This window comes from Phaethon aethereus, assembly GCF_964289735.1.
Source record: "Phaethon aethereus genome assembly, chromosome: 1".
Lineage (NCBI taxonomy): Eukaryota > Metazoa > Chordata > Aves > Phaethontiformes > Phaethontidae > Phaethon > Phaethon aethereus.
Genome location: NC_138575.1, coordinates 215,167,972 through 215,192,692, shown reverse-complemented (window position 1 = coordinate 215,192,692; position 24,721 = coordinate 215,167,972). Strand labels below are relative to the sequence as shown.

General features: G+C 39.3%; 1 protein-coding gene across 7 annotated transcripts in view; it reads left to right on the top strand.

Moving 5' to 3' along the window:
- The window catches only part of DLG2 (discs large MAGUK scaffold protein 2), a gene marked incomplete at both ends in the record, with an annotated part of 787,463 nt that overhangs the window by 740,403 nt on the left and 22,339 nt on the right, over positions 1-24,721 (top strand). For 6 of the 7 annotated variants that reach the window (XM_082013954.1, XM_082013953.1, XM_082013951.1 and 3 more), the window contains 2 exons: positions 1,447-1,522; positions 21,951-21,996. In XM_082013954.1, the coding sequence (XP_081870080.1) occupies positions 1,447-1,522; positions 21,951-21,996 (122 nt within the window). Of the gene's footprint in view, positions 1-1,446; positions 1,523-20,952; positions 21,053-21,950; positions 21,997-24,721 lie in introns of all 7 variants that reach the window. The other variant, XM_082013952.1, reaches the window with a different exon arrangement.

Below are 24,721 nucleotides of genomic sequence, written 5' to 3'. Positions count from 1 at the left end.
CCTGGTTTTCAGGGGGGTTGATTTTGTTTAGGAGAGAGCTCATCTGGTTTTAGATTTTTTTTTTTTATTTCTGGCATCATTATTTAAGCATACTGTGTTAAAATTTTAAATACACAATATATGTAATCTTGTAGTAATGGTGAACTTTGCAAATATACTAAGAGTATATAGTTTTTCCCACGGGTAAAATATTTACTGCGTATATTTCAGTATGCTAATAGATTGTAAGTTTTACTAACATGTTTTTAAAATAATGCTCATTCATTGAATACTGGAAATTCGGGGTATTCATCCATAAAATTTAGGAACAAAAACACTGAATTATCTAGTGCGATAACCTTTATAAGTGCCTTATATATCTCTTTTTTCCCTGAGCACTGTAACTTGTCTTTGTCCACACTTGATTCTAAGATACGAATGGATCGAGATGCCACACATTCCTCTTCTATATTATTTTGGTGGCTAAACATATTCAGCATTAAAAAATAAAACTGTGTTTTCTTTAGAATTCACTTGTCTGGCATCAGCTCCTTTCCAATGATTTTGATATGTGTTTCTCTCCCAAAGAGAATTTTTTAGATCTCAATATTTTCTCACTCTGAAGGCATTGCACATACAATACAACTACTCCTCTCCCAAGCTGTGTTTATTGAAGCTATGGATACCAGGATCAAATACCTTGTGAGGCTTTTAATTGAAGCATTTAAACTTTCTTTAAATATTTGAATACCAGAACTGTACAGACTAAGCCACGAGCTTAGACACCATCCACCACCTCTGTGTGTCACACGCTGTTTTGCAAGGCATTTTAAGCTAATTTTAAAGTATTTTAAGGTATTTTTAAAGTAGTCCATGACTCTGAACTCTCTGGTTTGTTTTTTTCTTTAATAGATTCAGAAATGGTGGGGTTCGTTTTACCTTATTTGGATGATCTAAAACTTCATCTTTTATATAAGTTAGGGAATTAAAGTTCCTTCTATAGGACGACAAAAATGTGCCTGCACAGAGAGAAATTTATTCCACCGTAAAGTGCACATCCAAAAGCACCGAGGCAAACAGCTTATGCTCTCTCTGTCCTTGTTTCACTCCTCTGTCCACAGAACAACTCTAAATATTGCCTGATTTTTAGATAGCTTAAATTAGAGAGGGTAAATCTATCCTTAACATGCTTTTACCACACTCCCACATGTGTTGGGAGGGAGTGCTGTTCTGCTGGTGTAGGACAAACAAGGCTCCTCAAATTCCAGTCCCCTGTTTGCCAAAAAACTGCTGCGTGGCTAAGGAAGTGGCTTGGTGTCTCTCTTTTTATGATTTATAAAATTTGCTTTAAATGCTCACTTTAAGCATAGCAAGCGACCAATGGTCTTGGGAGATCAAATATCAAACATATCATACACAACGCTGCTATAATCAACATGTGTTTCATTTGTGTTTTCTTTTCCACAGAGTTGAAAGAAAGGAGCGTGCACGTTTGAAGACGGTGAAATTCAATGCGAAACCTGGTGTAATTGATGCAAAAGGGGTATGTAAATAACAAAACCTTTTGAAATTGCACTTTGTAATTGTTATTATTACAAAATTAATTATTAATTTTTTGTTTTTAATGTGTTTCCAGAGTAGAGAAAACTTTAGCAACATAAGGGATATTTAGATTGTTGCAACCAAGACCTGGAGTATAGTGAAATATAGACAGGAGTTTAGTATGATATAATATTCTAAATAATTAAATATTCTTTTTATAATAGTACTGACTGGCAGTGCATCCTAATTGGAAGATACTAAGAAAAAAAAGAGCATTCTGTGATAGCTGTGATTGTAGCTAAATGATGGTTAGAGAAGAAGTTAAAAACCGATGCAGATGAATAATTGTTCAATGAAACAAGGCAAGACGTGTAAATTCCCTGACTTCAAAAGCTGCTAAATCTCAAACAAAAAGTTGGAAGTCGAAGAGTCCCAGATGCAAAATTTCGGTTTCAGATGTTCTGCTCTGACGGTTGTGACAGACTTTGAACACGGGTGTGTTTCAGAGCAGGCACGACGGGCCAGACAACAAAAAAGTGCACGTTCCCTTCCACCAGCGCTCTCGGGACACAACAGCGTTCCTGCTGCTCCGGCTCTGCAGCTTCGCCTTATTGTGCCCAACAGCCAACGGCTTTCACTAGCCTGATGTCTAACATCCCGTACGTTGCCGTCTGGCTGGCAAGAGCTACAGCATGAGAAATGCCCACAGTCCCAGCCGCTGAGGGATATTTTTGTGCTGAAGCGTAGCTTGCCTTTGCAGCGGCAGTAAATACTTGACAATACATTTGCAGGGATTTATTTTTGAAAACAGCCCAGCTGGCGTTCATGGGATACACAGCTGAGGGCTTCTGTGAGCAAACCAAGAGACAGAGCTTCAGAAACCGTCAGCAAAAAGTCCTGTTTGGCTGCAGACAACACAGGGCAGGGCCAAAACCGGGTGATGAGAAGACACAGTCGTAAGTAGGTGCTAGCAAGGGACAGAACCGAGCGGTTCAGCAGGTCCCTTCCAGCCCTGCTGTTCCTGTGGTCCTCTGCCTAGTTTGAAATTCTCATTCTTAATCTCTTCTTGCGCCGTTTCCCCCTGTAATGGGAATCATAATGCTTCCTTTATCCCAGCTTATTCTGTCCTTTCACCTGGACGGGGTGGCAGAGTAAGAAGTTCCTCTTGCCGTGAGCGTGCCCTTCCTAGCGCAGGGGTCCCAAGCCTCTACAGGCCAGAAAAACAATATTTCAGACTTGCAAATACTCCCCGGTTCTGCTCTATGGAACAGCTCCCGAGTTCAGCGCAAATGCAGAATAATCGCACGGACTGAAACAAGTTTTCCATATTTATAAGGTACATGGAATCAGAATTCAGCCTCTGCGCGTTATTTGCACACGCAGATAGCTTGGTATAAAATGTATAACGAACTGCATTGTGAAAGGACTTATTCATCTCATTGCATTTCTTCAGCAGTAAGAACTCCATTTTTTAGTTTGAAATGACCACTCTCTGCAACCCTGTAAATTAATGTTGCCATTTATTTGGGGAGATAATAAGCTTTATATTGCCAATGAAATAACTTGTTAAATGTCTATTTCCTGTATATAAGCAAAGCCTTGGGGGAATAAGTCATTCATATAACTAATGGTCCTTATTCAAGCGAGTCTGTCAAGAATTTAATTACCTCTTGATTCCCCAAATTGTTTTTCTATTTTTGCCATCAGTGTAACATTAATCTTCCAGCCACTCACATCAGTGTTTGTTTCAATGATTAGAAAATTGCATAATTACGGACCAAGGCCATTGTACCCTTTTGGGAGCACAATTTCTATCGTTAGTATTTACTAAAATTTGCTTTTGTCTATTAAAAAAAAAAAATCCCACAATTTCAAGGCATTTTGGGAAAAGATAATGTAGGCTTGTTTTTGAAAGAGCATAAAGGGAAGAAGTGTTAAACATCAACACGTAAAATGAGGTGTTTGAGTACACATATATGTATGTGCATTTTAAGGTTCCACATTTCCATTTAGCCTTTCAGTGTTCACAAAGAAGTGATGTAAGCTGTATAACAGTGCGTTCTTTACTTTTTTTATCTGGAAGAAATTCAGTCCAGATAAACAGAGCTGCAGTAAGCCCAGAAGAACTGTTCTGTTGGAAATCAAGCTAAAATTCAGATAGGAATGGGCTTATGTGTATGTGTTGCACCTTTGTGCTCATACATTCATGTGGGCAAGTGGTACTGTCTTAACTTACTCTAAAGATGAAATTGGGAGAATAGCTTTTCATGTGATACTTCTAAATTTGGCCAGGGGATGTGCATGGAAGCATTTTTTACCAAAATTTAACTGAATACAGAGAATGCTTGGGTTTTTTTGCATAGGTTTATCCTGTTGTGATTTTACCTGAAGCATCTTGCTGGCCCTGATTCCTTTCTTCCCTTATAGGAGCAATTTTTAAAAGCTAATAAGCCACAGTAAATGTTTTATGAGATAGTGCCAAAATTTCTTAGAGATAACTTCTGTCTATGATTTTAAAATATGAACTGTCTAGTTATTCTACAAGTTTTAAAAGTCTTACGCATTTTCATCTGTTTATACCTCATTTCTAATCCCAAATCCGGTGATAAGATACAAAGAAAGTATTACAGATAGTGTGACATTTGTAGCTGATCAGCTTCTTGTGTCTCACTAGCAAGGTGTTTAAGAACACTCAGCAATACAGTTGACAAACCTGTTAGTAGGGCTAGCTACAGCGACAATGATAATCTTTTCAAAGGACCAAAATGTCTTCTTTTTCAAGCCAAACTTGGGTGCATTACCTCATCCAGAAAAGGAATTCAGCTTTTTTTTTAAATGTTATTTGGAATATTTTTAATTCATTTCATTGGACTCCTCCAATCCATGGCTTGTAAAATAAAAGTCTACAAAATCAGGATAGATACAAGAACAGGGAATGTGAATCACAATTAGGGAGCTCCAGGGAAATCTTCTGGTCTCAAGTGTAAATGAGGCAATGGATAGTACCTTTCTGTACAATGAATAATTAAATTCCCATGCTCATTATTACAGGATATTGCATAAAAAATAAATAAGTTAAAAAGCAGTTAGATAAGTTAGCAAGCAATGGATTCAATGACAACTTTTAACACTTTTGTTATGTACCTCAGGACAAACTAATTGTTGATTTCAAGAAGCAGAGAGGTTATAAAAGGGGAACTATCATGCTTCTACTTTTTCTTTTAAACGTGTTTTTGGACAACTTCAGAAAAAGGTACTGGGCTAACTGGATCTCTGGTTTAACCCAATAGGGCTACTTTTCTTTCATGTTCTGTTTATTTTGTCCAACAGAAACTTATTTGTTCAGATTCAGAGCTATCATCAGGATCCTAGATTCTATTAACATTTTTAAAGATACCAAACCTGTAAGCGATGCTAACACCTGGGTAATAAGGAAAAGAATACAAATACTGGTAGAAACAGCTTCATTTCACCAAGCAAAGATTGTGCTTCGGTTGAGTTGACCAAATTCAGTCTCTAGCTTCATTCGTATAATTGTGGATTATACCAGCTTTTCTAATTGTTACTGAAGGTGGCTGAAGTATCAAAGCAACCAGTCCACCCTCCAGTTCCCTACAGCTGCCCTATGCTACTGCAGCAAAGGGCAGGGTTTCCAGGACACTGTCTACCTTAAAGTTTCAAACAGAAAAAAAAAAAAAATGAAGATAAGTTAACACAGGTACAATTTCCTAATCATTTGCTGTCTCAGTCTAAGGGGCCCACTGGTCTATGAATAATCAATGGAAAATAGAGCAGCCCAAAGGTTTATGTCTGATATTTGTGCTGGAGGAAGCTACAGGAGTTATGTGAGCACAAACTTAATTAAAAAGTATGGTTTATGGTATGTTGAACGCAAGTTCATATCCCAAGTACCTTCCCACGCCCACCTTTGCACCAAAAGGAGCAGAACGTGTTAGCAGCTGTGAGCAGGGTTATACGTCTGCCAAAGCAGCACACTGCACTCTTGATAATTCTCCCTACCACAGGCTTCAGGCTGAACAAAAATAGCCTTTCCTCTTCTAATCCTAAAACCCACAGTGGTTGAAGGCTTTTCAGATTTTTTACTGAATCAAAAAGAATGTCAAACAATGGTGGAAATATTTCATAGGGAAAAGAGATGAGCCAGTAACCTGCTTTTTTCTCAACTGTTGTAATTACAACCAGTCTTTCAGGAGACAAAAATAGCATCTCTTTTGCTTTTCTCCCTGTCAGATCATATACTCTTTTCCGACTTGCTTGAAAATACTCTTATAGTGGAAACTGTAGCTCTTGGAAAGACCATTATCAACATCTCACCTTTTTTTCTAATATTCATGGATGTTGCCTGTTCCCAGAGAAGTGTTGCGCTATCATGAAGCATAATGTTTAGGTAAAATTTAATTTTATACAGACAACAGGGTTTTTTATACCATACACCTTTTCATTTCACACCTGATTTGGACAGCGGCTCCAGAACGTTGTCTTTGGGACAAATACCCAATTTCAGTTCCCAGTGAGATAAATGTCACGCCTCTCGCAATCTCTCAATTTTTAATGCGCGTGTCAGGGTGCATGGGGGATGTTCAGTCCATGATTAGTGAACTAGTGAGGCTGCTCGGCAGGGTGCTGAACGGGGACGAGGTGCCTGCTGAGAAAGGGGACTGCCCCATCCCTCCAGAATCTCTCCCAGCAGCTCTGCTGCGCATCAGCAGTGCAGGTCCTGGGCTGTGACCCACACCATATTGCTCCATCACTACCCATTAGTCTATTTGCTATTCAGACAGCTCAACATCCACAGTTCTTTTCATATTCCGGTCAGATCACCTCCACTGCACTCAGCCTGCCCCTTCAAGTGCCTCTGAATGGATTCATTATGACAGTCAGAAGCTTGATAGCATTTAATAGTATTTCTTATGAGCAGATTCTGTTTACAGATCCCACAGCCCTGCCTGCAATGTAAGGTCACCCTCTTGCTTTATTGTCGCTTTAGCAACACTGCACTGAGGCATGAAAGGGAAAAGCCAAACTTGACTGAGATAGCAAACTCAGTATTGTGGTGTAAACAAAACCCACTGCATACTCAATGCACCTCTCCTCCAAAAGTCAAAATCCAGTGACTTCTCAGGACTTGATATGTAGGACACGTTTTGACAGCTTCTTTAGTATTCAGGAAAAAAAAACCCCACACCTATTTCCAAACAATTTATACTCTACAAAATCATGGTATTCTCAGCCTTAGTCATCAAATCAGACAAAAATTCGTCTGTAAGGAACCTCAGGTGGTCACCGAGTCCGACCCCTGCCTTGAGGCTGTCTTCTGTACCTTCCTCCTGTCTCCCAGATTTGTCTAACCTCTACTTAAAGACCTGCCATGACAGAAATTGCACACGCTTCCCAACCAGCCCACTCCAGTGCTTCGCTCTCCTCACCATTAGAAATGGCTAACGTGCTGCAGTTGTTGTTATTTCTTCTTCTATCAATGTATATGGAGACTGGATGATTTGTCTTCACCTTCACCAAGCAGAACCTGCAGTCACACCTGCCCTGGTCTCGGGTACAGCGTCTGTGCTCGCGGTTCCCCATGGCAGATCTTGGCGTACCAACGCAGAGAGAGGGGTGATAACCCCAACTGAACCCCTGCTTTGCAGAAATTAGAAAGCATAAAGATGTATTAGTTTATCTAGCCTCCCTCTCTGCCAGTCGACGATCGAGTCTAACATGTACCAGTGTTTAACCAGGCTTAAGTTTTCTAAGGATATAATTTCACCACTTTTAGGGAGAAACTATTCTGTAGTCCATAATCAGAAAGTTTTCAACATATTCAGTGTATTTTTACCAACTTTTCTTTGCACTCCTCTTCTAAAAATATTTTACATAACAAATGGATTTCTTAAAGTGTTTGGTACTGAGACAATAATAGAAGCAGAAGAAAATCTGCAACCTGAGCACGTTTGAAAACATGCATCTTCATTGTGGAGCTAGCTGCTGATTTGGAGAGCCTCGTAAAACACACTCACCAGTGGGTTACGTTGCATACAGAGAGTAGACCCTCTGACATGCCCCAGAAATTACACTCATTGACCCATAAGTTTTCCTTATAAAATGATCCACTCAATTGATTAATCATGTTTATTTTCTAAATTCCTTCCAGTCGGTAGCAAAATAGTAGCGAAAGGAGAGATACTGGACTGGGAATAGTATTTTTGTCCCCGTTGGTGTGGACATGCATGAAAAGAGGAAGGGAGGGGCCTCTGCCTTTTTTTCCCCCCTCTAAATTTGGTGATCAGAAAATAGCAGCAGACACCGAGTAAAAGATAATGGAAGTGTCAAACACCAGAACGTGCGGGATCACAGGTGGAGTGATTTACTAAGAAGAAGAGAGGTTGAATGTAAGTTAAGCAGTATACACCTACCCGCAAGGACGATTATGGAGGAGGGCTAGTGAAGGTGGCGTAGGCACTGACACACAATTAAATGTTCTTTATTTTTGGTCTCAGCCAGATTTGTCCCTACTTACCAATCTGGCCTGACTTTCCTCTGCTCTCCCAGTCTTTCTAATTTCTTGTTGCTATTTAATGGGAGCAGCTGCCTGCAGGGTATTCTTCAAAGAAATCTGAGCACTCTTACTGGAGTAAGTGCTCAGCTCAGCTATAAATTAGCCTCCAACTGGTGTGGCGACTGTTGCATAGAAAAACGATGGCTTGTGTAGCTGTAGACCTCGGGAACTGGAGGTACACATGCCTGGGAGCGACATGCCTGGGAGCAATCTGCCTGTGTGTACTTGCCTGCGGAATCTGCCCCTTTTATATTTTTTCTAGCCTGCTGCTACTGTAGTTTTTAAGGAGCAGCCAGTGAATGATGCAGCTGCAGTGTTGCTGTTCTGTTTCTATACTTTCTGCTATTTTTAAAGGTTAAATCGGGCAGAGTGAACTGCCGTCAGCTCTGTTGCCCAGGACAGCAGCTGAAGGACAATAACCCGCACGCAGTGCGGGGCTGGGGAGCAGCAGGAGGGGGCTGCTCCGCCAGGACCCAAGGGTGACAGCAGCCTCACAACGAGGGGTGCAGTCCAGAGCACTCCCAGGGCACGAACAGCAAGTCTGGTGGCAACAACCGAGGTTGGTCCACAGCCCCGTGGTTCCCAGCAAGTCCGTAGCGATGAGTCAGGTCAAGCCGCACCAGGAAGGTGAAGTGGGATGGGCAAGATGCAAGGCAGGGCACAGCTAAAGCACCAGCCCAGCCCTGGCAAGGACCACGGGCTGTGGAGTTTATGGAACTTACTTGTCCCGCAGACACACGTCCCACCGACGTGATCCCAGATGAGACCATGAACAATCAGGATGAACTTGCCGTTTACTTTGCTCTGTGACTATTAAAGCACTTTAGTTTGGTCTAAAATTTTCGAGCTTGCCCTTCTTATGGCTATTGGAATGGCATTTTTTAGCAGTAGGCTGCAGAATATAACATTTTTCCTGTAAGGCTTATATTACCAATTCTGATTAATTTTGACCATTAGGAATAAAATGTCAGTCTTTACTGTGTAATTAAATTTTAGTTGAAAAATCTTTTTCCATTCCTTGGGGCTACTTCCACTTACAGTATCAACTGAACTGAGTATTCTCATATACTTCCATTACATCATGTTTCTAATGTGCTGAAGGCAAAGAGCCTTTCCATTAAGTGCAGCAGAAGTTCACCTGAGCCCTAGTATGTGTTTTTTGCTACGGACCGTTATATTGTTTCAGTCACATTAAAAATAGCAGACTAGAGTAAAAAGTTAGAATACGAATTTAGTCCCCCAGTTTAGAAACATATGAAGTGAAACTTTGGTTTAGGCAGGCCCTCAAAAAACAAGAGTATTTCCACTCTGATCTGATTCCTAAAAACATTTTAGCATTCCTAGTAACATTTAGCATCCAGAATGGTTCACAGTGTGGCCTTGGCTGTATAAACAAAATGATTCTTCGATAACACTTCAACAAACACATTGCAATTTGCGCAAAACAAAGAATTTTTATTGTCTCAGTGCCAGACAGTTATTGGACACCCACTGATATTAAAAATAGTTTATTATTTTTAATAATTTGCTTGGAGTGATAATTTCTAGATAAAATATGCTTCCATTAGGCATTTATTTATAAGCTTCTAGAAAATGTCTAAGAAGCACACGCAGAGATGGGTTGTAATGTTCTAGCTTGACTTTTACCTGTCACAAAAATATTTTACCTGCGCAATTGGAAAGCCTGAAATGCGGCTTCCTGCAGAAATATTATTTACACATTATGTTGGGACAATTCTGTAAATGTTTTAAAACATTAGCTGATTTTTTTTTTAGGGCAAATTTGCTGTCTCCTAAATTCATATTTAGTATTTTTTATTATCGTTCGTATTTATCTCCTCCTCAAAAATCCCAAAGTGAACAGCTCTTCCTTTCTTCATGGTCGAGAGTGCCAACCTGCCACTGTTGTCTACAAGAGATGTAATAAATCATGCAGTGACCGTAAAGGGAACCTGGGGTCACCACCTCTGCCCCAGGCACGTACCGGGTGAATGTTTAAAGCTGGATGCAGTGGATCCCATTTCTGTGAGCCTTAACTGGCTGCACCTCCTGAAAAACGTAGCAGCCATTTCAAGACACGGTGCGGCAGGGTTATGGCCCTTCAGTGCTTCATAAGGCTACGGCGTGATAAGGATTTGCAGTCCTTGTCTGCTTTATCTGGATTGGACGTGATAATCTAAAGTTTAAGAACCAGAAGGGCTTATTCAAACTGTGCAGTTTAAAAGCCTGACGTAGACATCTCAGCCGTTTCTTCTGGACTGATCTTTGCGCTAGTAGTTGCAGTGAATAAACTAGGCACTTGTAACAGGTATTCTGAATATACTCTTTCATTACCACTTTGCCAAGTGAAAAACATAAATGCTTGGATAGGCTAGGTTAGGTCAGGCTAGGCTAGGCTAGGTTAGGCTAGGCTAGGCTAGGTTAGGTTAGGCTAGGCTAGGCTAGGCTAGGTCAGGCTAGGCTAGGCTAGGTTAGGTTAGGCTAGGCTAGGTCAGGCTAGGCTAGGCTAGGTTAGGTTAGGCTAGGCTAGGCTAGGCTAGGTTAGGCTAGGTCAGGCTAGGCTAGGCTAGGCTAGGTTAGGCTAGGCTAGGCTAGGTTAGGTTAGGTTAGGCTAGGCTAGGCTAGGGAAATCTACCTAGAAATGTGCAGGGGTAAGCCCTCTGCTCCGCCTAGCATAGAGCTCCTGAGGTGTCCATACGAATTGCACTGTTGCTGTGGAGATAATGCAGGCTCCTGAATTTCCTTGCTTGTATACTACAGGTGGAAAAATTACAGACAAGAAAACCCCCTTGTACTCAGTCCTGAGGTTTTTATAGAAAATCATTCGGCACGTCATTCATTTGCAAGAGTTGTGAATCAGTATTTTACTGCACGCTCCCCTGTCTCAGAATGATGGAAATTTGCTTTGCTCTAACCAGAGCATAAGAACTTTTTTTTCATGTGTGTAGCTTAAAATAAGCTTTGGAAATCATTCATGTCATAACATTCCTGGGTTTACATCTCCATTACTGACGGCCATAAAATCACTTACAAAATCAATGTTTCTGCAATATTGGAATTTAGTTGTTACTCTTTAGCAATTATTCAAGAGTGCTACTCTGTGAGAAAATGGAAATTAATAACAAGGCTAAAAAAGTAATGTGAAATCATGTTGCACGAATTCCTCACCAACTCGTTCTTATAGACTCATGTCTTATAGAAGACGAGTCTTCTTTTTGAATTTATAAGAAGTCAAAAAAAGCTGGTGGAAATTATTAAAAGCTAATTACTGAGCAGAGGTATTTTCTGCACAAGGACTTTTTATTGGAACAGGGCATTAGTAGGTCTGAAGAACCTCTCCAGAGCTTTGGTGTGAAACTGCCCAGCGTGGAGAGGAGGAATAAATTGCTCTTCTCCATCTGGCTTTGTTGCTGTCTTGCTTCTCTTTTTCTCTCTGTTTGATTTCAGTTCTGGAAAAGGCAGCAAGACCCCAAAAATGAGGGCAGCAGTGGGTGTCATGAAAGCATGAGATCTCAGCATCGTTCTTGCCAGTGCAGCCTGTATCTTGGAGGAGACTTCTTCTCCCCATGCCAGAGGAAAAGCTGGCACTCATTTGTCCAGCTGCCCTTGCTCTTTCATGCATTTTCACATCCTCCGCAGTCCTGTCTTCACGTTTCAAGACAGCCGGAGCTGGTGCCAGGCAGTGGCCACTGGCTCCACATCTGTTTTGACCGGAGCCCGTATTATCGGGCTGCCCTGGCCGTTCCCCTTGAGCTGAACACACTTCGCTCAGCGTTTCTGCAAGGCACATTAGAAATACTGCTGTCGTCAGCACCCGAGGCACTCACGGGCTGAAGTCCTCAAATGAAATTCAGTTGATGAAATAGCACATAGCCAGGAAAATTTAACTGTACAGTGTCTTGTTGCTCCAGGATATCTTGAGGCAGTCCACAACAACATCCAATAATTTAATAATAATGCCTGTTGGGCCCAGGTCCCAGTTGAAAGTAAAGGAAAACGAGTATTCGGTTTTAATTTATGCCACAGCAGCAGTGCTGGCTCTAGCAGGGAACTGGCATGCCTTAAGGAACCTGGTTTTTTTAAAGTGGTGAAACAGCTCTAGAAATTATGAAAAATACTGTCAAGTCAAATTTGAGGCTTTTACTCAGCTGAAGCAAAGAAATGTGTTTTCATAGCCTTCTTTTAAAAATCCAGTAGAAGTTTTTCTTTCATATTAAAAAAATAATAAAGTAAAAAAACTTAAGGTCTGTTTTCCAGTTTAAAAAAAAAAAAAGGCATTTTGCATTTTATTGAGAAGTACAAATTAGAATATCTGCAACTTGTAAGCATAATGGAATAGAGTAGCAAATGTGGGAAATAAAGGTTTTGGGGTTGAACTTGATTCAGATAGTGAAAAATATTTCTGCCTATTGCAGCCTGTCAGTCAAAGAAAATACTAATAGAGTAATTTCATCAGTTAATGAGCAATGTAAATACCTGTATTTCCTAGATTTTCCAGTTTCTTCAGCCTGATAATTGTGCAGAGTTTATTTATAAGATGAGATGGTTTCTTAGGTGGCCATAACATTAGGGACTATAGGATCAGTGCTTTCTATCCCAAAACAAGTGTGTGCCATCCCTGCTTAGGTGAGAGAAATGTTTAAGAGAGTCACTGACATAAAGATATGTAGTGTAAAGTCTAAATTGGTCAAAGATTAAATATAACACGGTGAAAATTTGCTAGCACAGATAGAATACCAAAGTTTATAGCTGAGAGTTAATTGGCTTTCTTCTAAGTTGTTTCAGCAGAAATTTGTGCTGAGTTTAACTTCATGTGTGTGCTATTTTTATAACTTCTTGTCTAATATCCTGAATTAAATGGTAGGAAATTTGCATGTACGTATAGATAATGTCATAGTTACTTGGCTTTTCTTCTAAAAAAGTGGTTGAAAAGAAAAATGTATAGTATTGGCAACAGATATTGTCAAAGAATTAGAACCAGAACAAAGTTTTCTTCCAGTAATATTTCACACAAAGCTCCGGAAGAGCGGAGCTAAGCATTAACACTCATCAAGATGACACAGTCTCCGTATTTCAGACCTTTATTTCTGGCTTACTCATATTCAAGCGGTTCAGTTAGGATTGACTTTGCGACTCACAAGCCATGTTTCGGAGGTCACGGGGACACGGGACCTGCCAACCTGGGTCAAAGCCAAAGTCCATCTAATTCGATATCCCATCTGAGAGAGTGGTAATGTGAGCTACATTTCTGGAAGATGTAGGAACTTCACCTCCTACATAAACCTCACACCAGTGTCTTTGTTTGCCCATGCCGTTATTTTTTATAATTTTGGCTATAAGGCCTAAACGCATCAATGTTTTAAATGAAAACCATGAGCCTGGTATGATTCACTGTCTCCTGAGCCAGATCTTTGCCATAATTCAGTCTGCTACACGGGTCACCTGTGAACGCGGACACTCTTCCTTTTAACTCAGAAGGGCAGTTCAAAAGATAAGTTACCTTTCAGTGAATAGTTTGAAGGCATGTAGGTATTGTAAATCTTTCTCCACTACTACTTCACAAAATTAGAGTAATAAAGGTCTTTATGCAACTTACTTTTTTTATGCAATGGTCCATTTTATGCCGTAGTTTACACTTGCACAAGGCAAGTGCACAGCACTTGATTGCACAAATAAATGATTCCACAAAAAATAGTGATAAAGGAGCAAGTTGGGGTTTTGTAACAGCAGAGATAGGTAACACCTGCTCCAGCTTTATTTATTAGTGACATTAATTCAAACAATTGCATAGGGGAGACCAAAACCCTCAATCTCATTTGCAAATGTGAAGAAGCGCCAACAGTCAACTGGGAAACAGACTTAAGAAAAAGATATGAGAAAATATCTGATCAAACCTGAGAAATGAAGATGGAGCTGATAAAGGTCCTACAGTATACACTGTAGGAAAATCTGTGGTTCTGGGCTGGTGATCAGACAGTCCCAAAGCTTTGCCAAGGGCACACCAACGCTACTGTTGATCTCTGAGGCTCTTTCGCCACCATTGTTGCACAAGTGATGCTGAGACAGGTTCACATGCGCGAAGATTTATTAGCAGGACCAGTAGCTGAGGGCATACATCAGCTCTAACAGGGAAAGTTACTTTTGGGGAAAAAAAAAAATAAAAGAGTAGAGGAAAATTTGGGACAACATTGCCAAACATCAAATACACTTTCTAACTCCAGACACAGTCCTGAGAGAGAGGAAGACCTTCACACTGCCCATATGACTGTACTGAGCCCAGTGAGGTTAAAGCCCACGCTGGACCCCAGCACAGCTCTGCGATGCTGGACCTGCGAGCATCTCATCACAGACACACAGACACTAGAGCTGGGAGAGGTTTATTTTTTAGCTCTTTTCCCTTCACCTCACCCCCCCACTTCTCTCCCAGCACTGCAGTGTTATTCCCCATAGGATTTAAGATTAGCGCATTTGTTTTAAATGTGAAAAATTATCTAGGATTTTGCACTTCCCTTGGGGCAGATTATGCCACATCCAAATTGATTTCACTATCAAGGAGCTTTGCCCTTTCTTATTTTCACACTATTAATTTCAGTGTGGCTGCTTGAACAAATCCTTCCCACCCTTTTTGCGTCCAACCTTCAGATACTTGTAAATGACCTTGGCTGTCACGTATGCAAGGTTCTTACGGTGGCGTTTCAATCCTGCTGACGATGATGCGATGTAAATTACCACAGATGAGTACTCCCTTTTTAATGCAATTCATACTTTGCACAAAGTTAAATGCATGTTTGCAGAATTGGAAATACTGCTTTTACATGTCTCCCGGAAAGCCTAGTCTTTCTGTTCCCCTGGTATTTTGTGTTGTTAACTGTTGTTTCCTTAGGAATTAAAATCGTGTTGCTGGCTGACAAGTAGCATTAAGTCAGTGTTAAAAAAGATTAGTAAAATTTCATATTTATGAATACTAAACAACACTACCCTTGTCTGTAGAAGCTAGACAACATGGAGTTTTTAATCAGGCTTGTACTTTTTCATTTTGGATTTCCAAGATCCAAATCTCCCTGCAGCTTCATGGGATAACTAAGCAAGCAGAGTTACCTTCCTCTGAGCTTCTTCTCACCTGGTTTGTTCTCACTTATCAAAACAGATCATGGTGCAAAAATTCAATAAGGGATGACTGTAGCCCAGGCTTCTTTTTTTTTTTTTTTTCAAATACTTGCCGTATCCAAGAAAATTTAAGGTTGAACTTAACAGAATAGGGACATCCTTTCCCCTGCATCTCATAAAAAGACATAGAGTAGTTGGCAAGTGTTGCTTGCCAGCATAAAACTGTGTGGTCAGACTGAGAACGAGACGTCTTAAAGAATATACTGTGTGGTCACTATACAAGCAGGCTTACAGTTGCCACTAACAACTTATTAGCTTATCTTCTGCTTGTCTGCATGGACATCATGAAGAGCTTTCTGTGTGTGTGAACCCAGTCCATGGCCAAGTTTGTGGTTACACCAGGAAAGCAAGAATGGCTCAGTAACATTGGCTTTCTTCTAGACTTGGTCTAGAAGTAGACTTCATTATCTTTTTTAATAAAAGAAACTGCCATGGCCTCAGTGATAGCATCCACCAGGTCATAGTGTTGACTTAGTCCCCAGAAAGTGCCTGTAAGGAAGGCACTGCTATGGTCCCGGTTTGAAGATGGGACAATGAGGCAGAAGATCCCAAAGTGTGGTTTGACCCATGTTCCGCAGACCATGGTGCCATGCTAACTGCAAAACCACTTTTCACATAAAGCAAATATACTAATACATGATTGTCTTCAGAATTTTGTTCTGGAGACTTCATATTCATCATGTATTTGGAATTGCTAGGTGAAAAAGCCCAGTATAAAAGCAGAGAGGCGATATATATGTCCGAAAGGAGAAATAACACTGAATATCTGTTACAGTCCAAAACTTTTCTTTCTGATACCAGTGCAACTCTTCAGTATGATGGGAGAGATCTAACAGCATTTGAGTCCCCAAAGCTTTATTAACGTCAGTGTTCAAACACAGTAAAAGAATGTCCCTAGTGAAAAAAAGTGTGAATTAAATACAGAGGAAAGGATTGCAGGGACATAATGTTGATGATACATTTTGTACATTTTTGTAGAATGCTGTATAAGTGAGAGATTTTCATGTAATTTAGGCCAAAAAAAGGTATTAAAGGAGAAGAATAAAAAAAGAGGCAGATGAGAAGCAGTAACATGAATTAACTTCTCATATGCACTGCTAGACCAATCTCAGAAGACAACTGACATAGATAATCATATAATGTAAAAACTAGGCTAAAGCTTACCTCAAACCTGCCTAAAAATAGGTGGTAAATGAAATTCATCTACACCCTGTATTAAAGAATTTCACAGCCAGTGCTCTGGAACAGCTTTGTCTCATATGATCACTGAACACTTGTTCCCAGCTCATGACGGGATTAGCACTGGGTGAATGAAATAGCAAAATGAAGCATTCCCAATGTATTTGGGAGTTTAGTGGCTTTTAGAAGATATAGTTGCTTTTAGAGTTTTTAGAGCATCAAAAGAAATCTTTCCCCAACATATTAGGCTCTTCTGGAAAACGGAATGGGGACCACCTCTATCAAGAGCACATCTGCACTAAACAGTATGGGCTGCATCAGCTACGTTGTGAAAAAAAATTGGGAAGAAGCTCAAAGTAAACAATAATATAGTTGCCTACTGCAGTATGGTACAACTATCAAATTACTAATGCACTATTCTTTGTGATGTTTACCGCTACAAAGCAAATTTTGAAATGATCGTTTTTTCAGTGTTACATGAAAATCTCTTTTAAAAAACCACTATCCAGCTATCTGATGAATAACATTATATATACGGCTAGTGCACCAAGGGAAAAGAATTTGAATACAGAAATTATGTTGGCACAAAAAAATACCAAAGGGAGCTCTTAAGAAGAAACACACAGTGCTTTAATGTCTGTCACAACCAGGAAAGGTTGGAATGTGCAAGCCAGACTTACATAACTGGGGACATCTGGGGATATTTGGTCAAGCAAGAGGGCACATCATAATTTTTTTCTGGCTTCTTCAAAACACAATCTATGCCTGAGTACTATCAAAGAAGAATTCAAGCCAGGACATGAGTGAAAGCTTTTCTCCCCTTTTTCTGAGAAAAGACTTTTTTTCATCACAGTTCAAATGTTGCGAAGAATGACCTCGCCGTTCAGTTGTAAAACAGTATTTGAAAATTTCATTTGCTTGAGTCTTAGACACTTGTCTATACAAAGTGCCTACTAATGCCAGTTCTCAGGTTAGTGGTAGTCTGTGTGAACCAATGGCAGTGAGGTATAAAAGCTATTTATTGTACAGTTTTTCACTGAGACTGAAATGCCCGAGTTATTTGCTACTACAGATTTTTACAATATTGGTGCAAAGAAATTGCAACTTATACAAGAATCCATTTTCCAGCACTTTTTCACAGACTTTCAGAAACTGTGCCTGCATAAATATTGTTGAATTGAGCCTAAGCTTGATACTAAAATTTCAATTCCATTTGCATGCAACTTTTGTGTTGGGCTGAGAGATGTTGGCAAATACCTCTCTCTCATTTATCCTACGGCTATTTCACAGCTCTCCAGCAGCATAGGGAGACCCTGTGAAAATTGGCTCCAGAATATTTGACAGGTCTCAAATTTTCCATTTTATAGACATAAAATATCTTAAAAACATACATCTGGACTTTGTAGTTTAACCCTACCACCATTCCTCACATGCATGATCCTTTCTTAAAAAAAGAAAATATGTATTCAGTGTTGGTCTCTATTCCTCCACCAACAGAACAAAATCTGGAATTAACACACTGTGTCTAATAAAAATATGGTTTTGTTCTGTAGGCGTTTCCCTCTCCTCTCTTTGCCAGCCCCCCATCTCTATACATTAGAGATATATATCGTGGTATCTGCAAGAAGCATTTTGCCAAATATCTGCAGGATTTCATGTCCTTAAGGTGAAGAGCACCAGCCTGACTTTAGTCATATTTACCTTGGATACAAAACCAAAATCAAGGCTCATCTTTGGTTTCTTGCGAAGCAACATGCACTTAATGTACAAGAAAATAAATACTTGGTAAGCCCATTCAGTTAATACCAAGGACTAATTCCAAGAAGACCTTATAGCAGCCTTCCAGTACCTGAAGAGAGCCTACAAGAAAGCTGGAGAGGGACTTTTTAAAAGGGCGTATAGTGATAGGACAAGGGATAATGGCTTTAAACTGAAAGAGAGTAGATTTAGATTAGAAATATGGAAGAAATTCTTCACTATGAGGGTGGTGAGGCACTGGAACAGGCTGCCCAGAGAAGTTGTGGATGCCCCACCCCTGGAAATGTTCAAGGCCAGGTTGGATGGGACTTTGAGCAACCTGGTCTAATGGAAGGTGTTCCCGCCCATGGCAGGGGCATTGGAACTAGATCATCTTTAAGGTCCCTGCCAACCCAAACCATTCTATGATTCCATGAATCTACGATTATTTCTATAAGTTTGCAAGACCAGACCCAGTTTAGTCTTTGATAATATTTTACAGTTTTTTTGTTATTTTAAATATGACTACACTGTGATAGTATGTATGGTCAATAACATGAATATAGACATTGATTTAATCTATAGAAATATTAACACATGCATAAACATATTTTCTTATGGATATTGATAAACTAAGAGTAAGCTTTATTTTAGGAACAAGGCTTTTACTGGTGTAAATGTAGTGACACAGTTGGACATAATAGTCACCTGCTATGAATTGCTAGATTTTGATTGTCCAAATTGAAGTGGAACACTATCTTATGAAAAAGGCAATCTAATACTTGAAATTGCAAAAGGAGAAGAAGTTTATATAACACTGTAGTATAGCTTTCTAATTTGGAATACACTGTTAGATTATGTATCAGCTTGAAAAAAATATATGCTTTTCTCATGAAAACGGACTTTCTGAATTTTTTGCTCTAAACTGTTGGGGAAAAAATTGAAAAAGAATACTTATACATGTTATTTATCGTATATTCTCTGTGAAACACAGCATATTTATTTATCAATTTGATAACTTTCGCTTTAATTCCAAAGTGAAATGGCATTTAGTAATGAAGTGATTGTCATTTTAAAACACCTGTGTTTTTTCTGAGGTGCTATTATATATATATTGTTTCCCTTTTAAAGTGTAATACCTATAGTAGTACTATGTTAAATTCAGATGAATCGTGACAAACATTTTCAAAATGGGAAATGTTAACATGCTACATTCCTTCCTTTGGAAAAAATAAATGATCACAGAAAGCACATTATAATTTAATTATATCCTTTAGGTCATTAAAGTGATGTAATGTGCATGTTAGTCCTCTTTTCATCCACAGGTTACTTTAATCCTTCATGTGCATTTTTTTTTTTACTCTGGCTTTCTTTCATATTTGCTTTGTTTTGAAATTGCATGGATTATTTGTGCATGACCTCCACATTACTTTCACATTGAATGTTTACATACTCTGAAAGATATTCATGGATCATTTATTCCACATGTGCATTTTTTTCCTTTGTTTTCAGTTACTGAACTTTAAATATGCTTGAAATGTAAAAGTGGCATGAAACTTTCGTGACACAAGTAGACAACTATTTTAATAGAGATTTTCAGTACCTAACTTCACATGTTTCGGAAATACGTGTTCTAAGCCACATTTTATGCTGTGCTTCCAAAATGTAAGGAAATGAATTATGTTCTGAAACTCTAGATCTATTCCATTTCAGAATTGGAGCCCAGTACTGGTTATATTTCGTTCGAGCAATGACAAACACATTACATTGGTCCTTTAAACGCGTTAAGAAGGTCTGTGCTCTCCTGGAGGTGGTCACTTGCAAAGTCGTGTGTCTGGGCATTGCACATTACAGTGCAGGACGTGATCTGATGGACAACACAGATCACTTCAGCTCAGCGTAGCTTCTCTCAATTGACCGTATAGGGACCCTGATTCCTCATTTAGTATCTGAAATAGATGTCCCAAGTTGGCATATCCTGCTTTTATATAGTACAGTGCCATGAGCCCTTGTGACTCTCTATAAAGTCAAAGGTTTTATCATGTAAAAATACCAATTCCTTCCATATTAATTCCCTATTTGAAGAAATAAAGCAATATGTGTTGCTCAACATGCAATGAAATGCTGCTTATCAGCAGAATTCCATCTCTAAATCACATAAAACTAAAAGCATATCCAGAGGAACCTAATGAGTAAATACACACGTATAAAATAAACAAAACTACATTTTCTTCAATTATGGAAAAAAGCATTAAAAAACACTTAAGTTGTCATCGACTAAGAGGCCAAATAAAACACTATGAAATCATCAGCAGAAAAAAATATTTGATTTTAATTGGCACAGAGCTGAATTCACATACCTACTACAAGTAAATCAAAGGCTTCTGCTTTCTTCTTCACAGCCTATTCTTTTTCAGCCAGTTAATTAATTCTGTGCACAGTCTGCTATGATTAAAGATGAGTGGCTTGATCTCAAAGCATGCTGAGCCATCTGTAGCCCTTTATCTGAACAAGCCAAACACGATAGTTTCCAAACAAGGAGCTGAAGGCTGTGATTTGAGACCTCTGTAATCAAATCGATCCAGTCTCCAGGGACTTTGCCTTCAACCTGCAGACCTCACCGCAACCACCTCTGATCCTTTGCAGCCGCTTGGTTTGGACTGATTTGAGTCACTACAGTTCTCTCCACTTTTACAAACTAGTTGTTTTGTCAGCATGAGTGTGACAACAATTAGACGTCCCTGTTTTTGCCCCATGCCTTTTCTCCTTCACAGTCATTCAATGACAAGCGTAAAAAGAACTTCATCTTTTCACGAAAATTCCCATTCTACAAGAGCAAGGAGCAGAGTGAGCAGGAAACAAGTGATCCAGAACGTAAGTAACCTCTTGGAGACGATGTCACATGCAGCAGCACAAAAAATGGGTGACACGCATGATATCAGTACCCCACACATCTAGGCAAATATCTGTCGTAGGCAGGCAGGAGAGGTATTACTACTGTGACCAATGTGTGACTGCAATTTGGATCCAGCTTGTCCTTCCTTCCCTGGAAACATAATTTTCAGAAGAGTAAAACAGTGACCTTAACTTTTGGAAGAGCAAACGGGACTCCTCAAAGTTGTTGTGGCACCTGTCATAAATCCAAACTTGACTCCGATTAAATATTCCCAGATCAGAACTGGCTCAAAATAATGCAAATGTGATTTCTTTCACAATAGTGAACTAAATCATTACTTTCTAAGAGGTCTTCTCTAATCTCTTTTTTGCCTTTGACATTCTCCATCTTGATTGCCATGGGCAGCTTCACTGAAAGTTTAATGGTTAAATGAAGCATTCACGCTAACAGCTTAAAGAAGTAAATCGGATCTTGGAATGTGTACCTCCCCGGGCATTTACTGCTTGCTGAAATTGTACAGAAAACCAGCATTATTAAAAATATATGCTGCCTCCAAGCCCAGATATTCCCTTTTTTTCTTAATAGTTCTCTCCTAAATTTATCTGGCGAGGATCATTTCTGGGATTTTATTTATTGGGTTGTTCCTTCTTCCTCACAGCTCCAAAAGCCATGTATAACGGTCACTGTCTCTTTCATTGGCTGCATTCCCATAGAGTATGGGTTTAAAGTTGTTTCAGAAAGAAAAAGCAGGGATCCAGATTGCTCCGTCAACATGGTCAGTCATGGTAGTATCCATTTCAACTCCACTGACTTCTTCCTTCCTCTTCTGCGGCTGTTCTTCCTTTCTCATTGCTCTCTCTGGGGACTTCCGTGCAGGACATCCCCGGATTAGGTGACGACGGTTATGGAACAAAGACTCTGAGTAAGTTCCCAGGAATGGTCACTGTAAATCTTTTTTTGTTTTGTTTTGTTTTGGCTTCTGTTCCTTCTCTGAGGACCCTCCACTCCTAGCATGCACAAGATAGAGTTTTATTTGTTACCCAGCTGTGAATGCATTAAAAATGTTTCAGTCGTTTCGTTCTGCATGACGATATTAAATAACATACAGTGTATCAAGCAGAGACTTTCACTCTTTTGTAATAACACCTTTTGTTTCTGACAGAATGTTATTGTTCCCATCATGGCAGTTCTGTAGAGTAGCATACCTAGAACTTGTTTTGCTGCCTAGACTGTTCTTTTCAGCAACAATCCCTCCCTCTGCATCTCAAGGGAAACTTAAACATTTTAACTTGATCACAGCCTGAGGAGATCAATAGAAAGTTATTTTATGCTGTTGCTTCTGCATTTTCAGCTTTTTGCATGGGAGTGTTTGTTACTTTGCTGGATTTTAGATTAGTATTTGTTATTAATGGAAAAAGTCATTTGCAGGCTAGAGAAGACCATGCCTTCTCCAAAGTTAATTTTGGACTCATTTCACCATTACCAACCTATTCTCTGTCATGCAACCTTAATCAATCTCTTTTTCTGATGCAGCAATCCTGTCTCAAGACTTGGCATTGCAGAATGTGTAATGTGTCAGATAATTGTTCAGAAACAATTTTGCTTCCTCAAAAGTTAGGCCAGAAAAATCATATAGAGTGAAATATTTGCAGCTGATTTCTGTTTAAAATGATAGCTACATTATATTCTGTATCCAGAGCTAAATAATTTAAACAAAATGCTGCTTGCATGTGTCTGGCTGCTTCTTCTTCAGTTTTTATTCTTTTTCTTAAGTGCCAAATAATTAGAGCAAAATGTGTGTGAATGTTAACACTGCATCGCCTACTGTTTTGTATGTGCTTTTTAATTGCAGGAATGCACATCCATGCACACAATTTTAGAGATTATTCAGTTCCTGACTAATTTGTTGAAGGACGATTTTAATGGTTTAACTTTAAGCCATATAGTAGCTCACAATTTAAAGATGAAAGCTTGATCTCTTGTACGAGGAGCAGTTCTGCAAGACTAGTTTTGTCTGTGATAGACAAAATGTCGCTGCCACCTGAATTTTAACCATTCTGCTACTTTACTTAAAGTGTTGTAGCAGCTCATTAGCAACAAATGCAGATCCTTCCCTGCCTAAAGAGAAGTAGAATTCTTCTGATAACCCTCCTGAATATCTGTGTCCTTACAAAGACAAATCTCCATAACATCCAACAATTTGAGAGGAAATTACTGAATTCTACACATTTCTAAGGGAAGAGTAGCACAGAGGTATTATATAGGCTTTAGTTTCTCTATTAATATTGCACCTAGCTTTCAATTACTGACACACCTCTAGACATTCCCACCCACCCAAATTTTACTAATATTCAACTGAAATATGCTTTTCAATGACAGTTCTTACTATGAAGGATATAATAAAGTACTTCAGGGTCCTGATTAGCATATTAGTTTGAGACAACCCTTGTTAACCTGCTATGTGATGTCCAAAAGTCAATATACTGTTTTCTTCAAAATTTAAGTTTAATTTTTAAAAACTTCTTACTAAGCCCAAGATCAAAGTTTTCCATTACTATTTTTAGCAGATATCATCCCCTCTCATTTATGCTGCTCCAGTAACCCCATCAGTCCCACTCTATGAACTCCAAGCCATTAGATTGGTATGTCATGCAAATGCAGCACCTTGCAAAGAGGTGGTCTTGGCACTGTTCCCATAGTTATCCTTCATGACCATGCATGGTCTACTCTGGGCTCCTCCCAAGGATTCTTGGCTTTTATGAGTTCCTTCTTTCACTGGGAATGTTTTAGAGGCAGTTGCAGGTGAGTGTTGTGCGTCAGCCACAGCCTAATCTGCCCACTGGTTTAATGACAAATATTGGACCAATTTTGGCTCCTAGTGTTTGTCAGAAGGTGACTTATTTATACACCTTGTCCATTTAACCATGCTGTTAACCAACCATGCCTTTCTCATTAACCCAGGGTGGCTCCCCACAGTAAAGCTATTATACCATCGGCTTCTAATTGTCTTGGACCAGCTGAAAAGTTTCAACTGTCAAATGATCTTTCAGGTGCAAGGTTATCAGCATTTCTACCAGAGATACTATTAAAACCACTGTTTAACATGGTTCTGCAGACCTCCTGGAGACCATATAGCATTTCTGACCATAAACAGTCTGCTGACTACAGTTTTGGAACTTCACATGATATAGACTGTACCTTCCTTTAGGTAATATGATAATAGAAACAGGACACTAGACTTCCCAAACCGCAACTCTGACCCATCATGGTCGTTCTTATATCATGGTAGTTCTTATATCCCTATTCACCCATCCAGACTGGTCTGGTAAAGGTTTTCGTACTCTGGCTCAAATCCTGAAGCTAGACAATGTCTGAAAAAAGATTTCTTCCAATTTTTTTTCTTAGTTTTTTCACTGGCTTGATCTTCTATTCTTGGACAGGGTAAAATAGATACAGTCACAATACTTTATATCAAAACCATTTTCATGTTGATTTGTTAATCCTTCAGAATAGTGCACAGTGATTAAAGATGGACACAGGTTAGAAGTTTAGCAGGAATAGTTCCAATGCATTAATGATTCACGCTACTGATAGTGCACGATAATATGAGCAGGCACTTAGGTTTCATGAAATTAGTCAAGATGTCC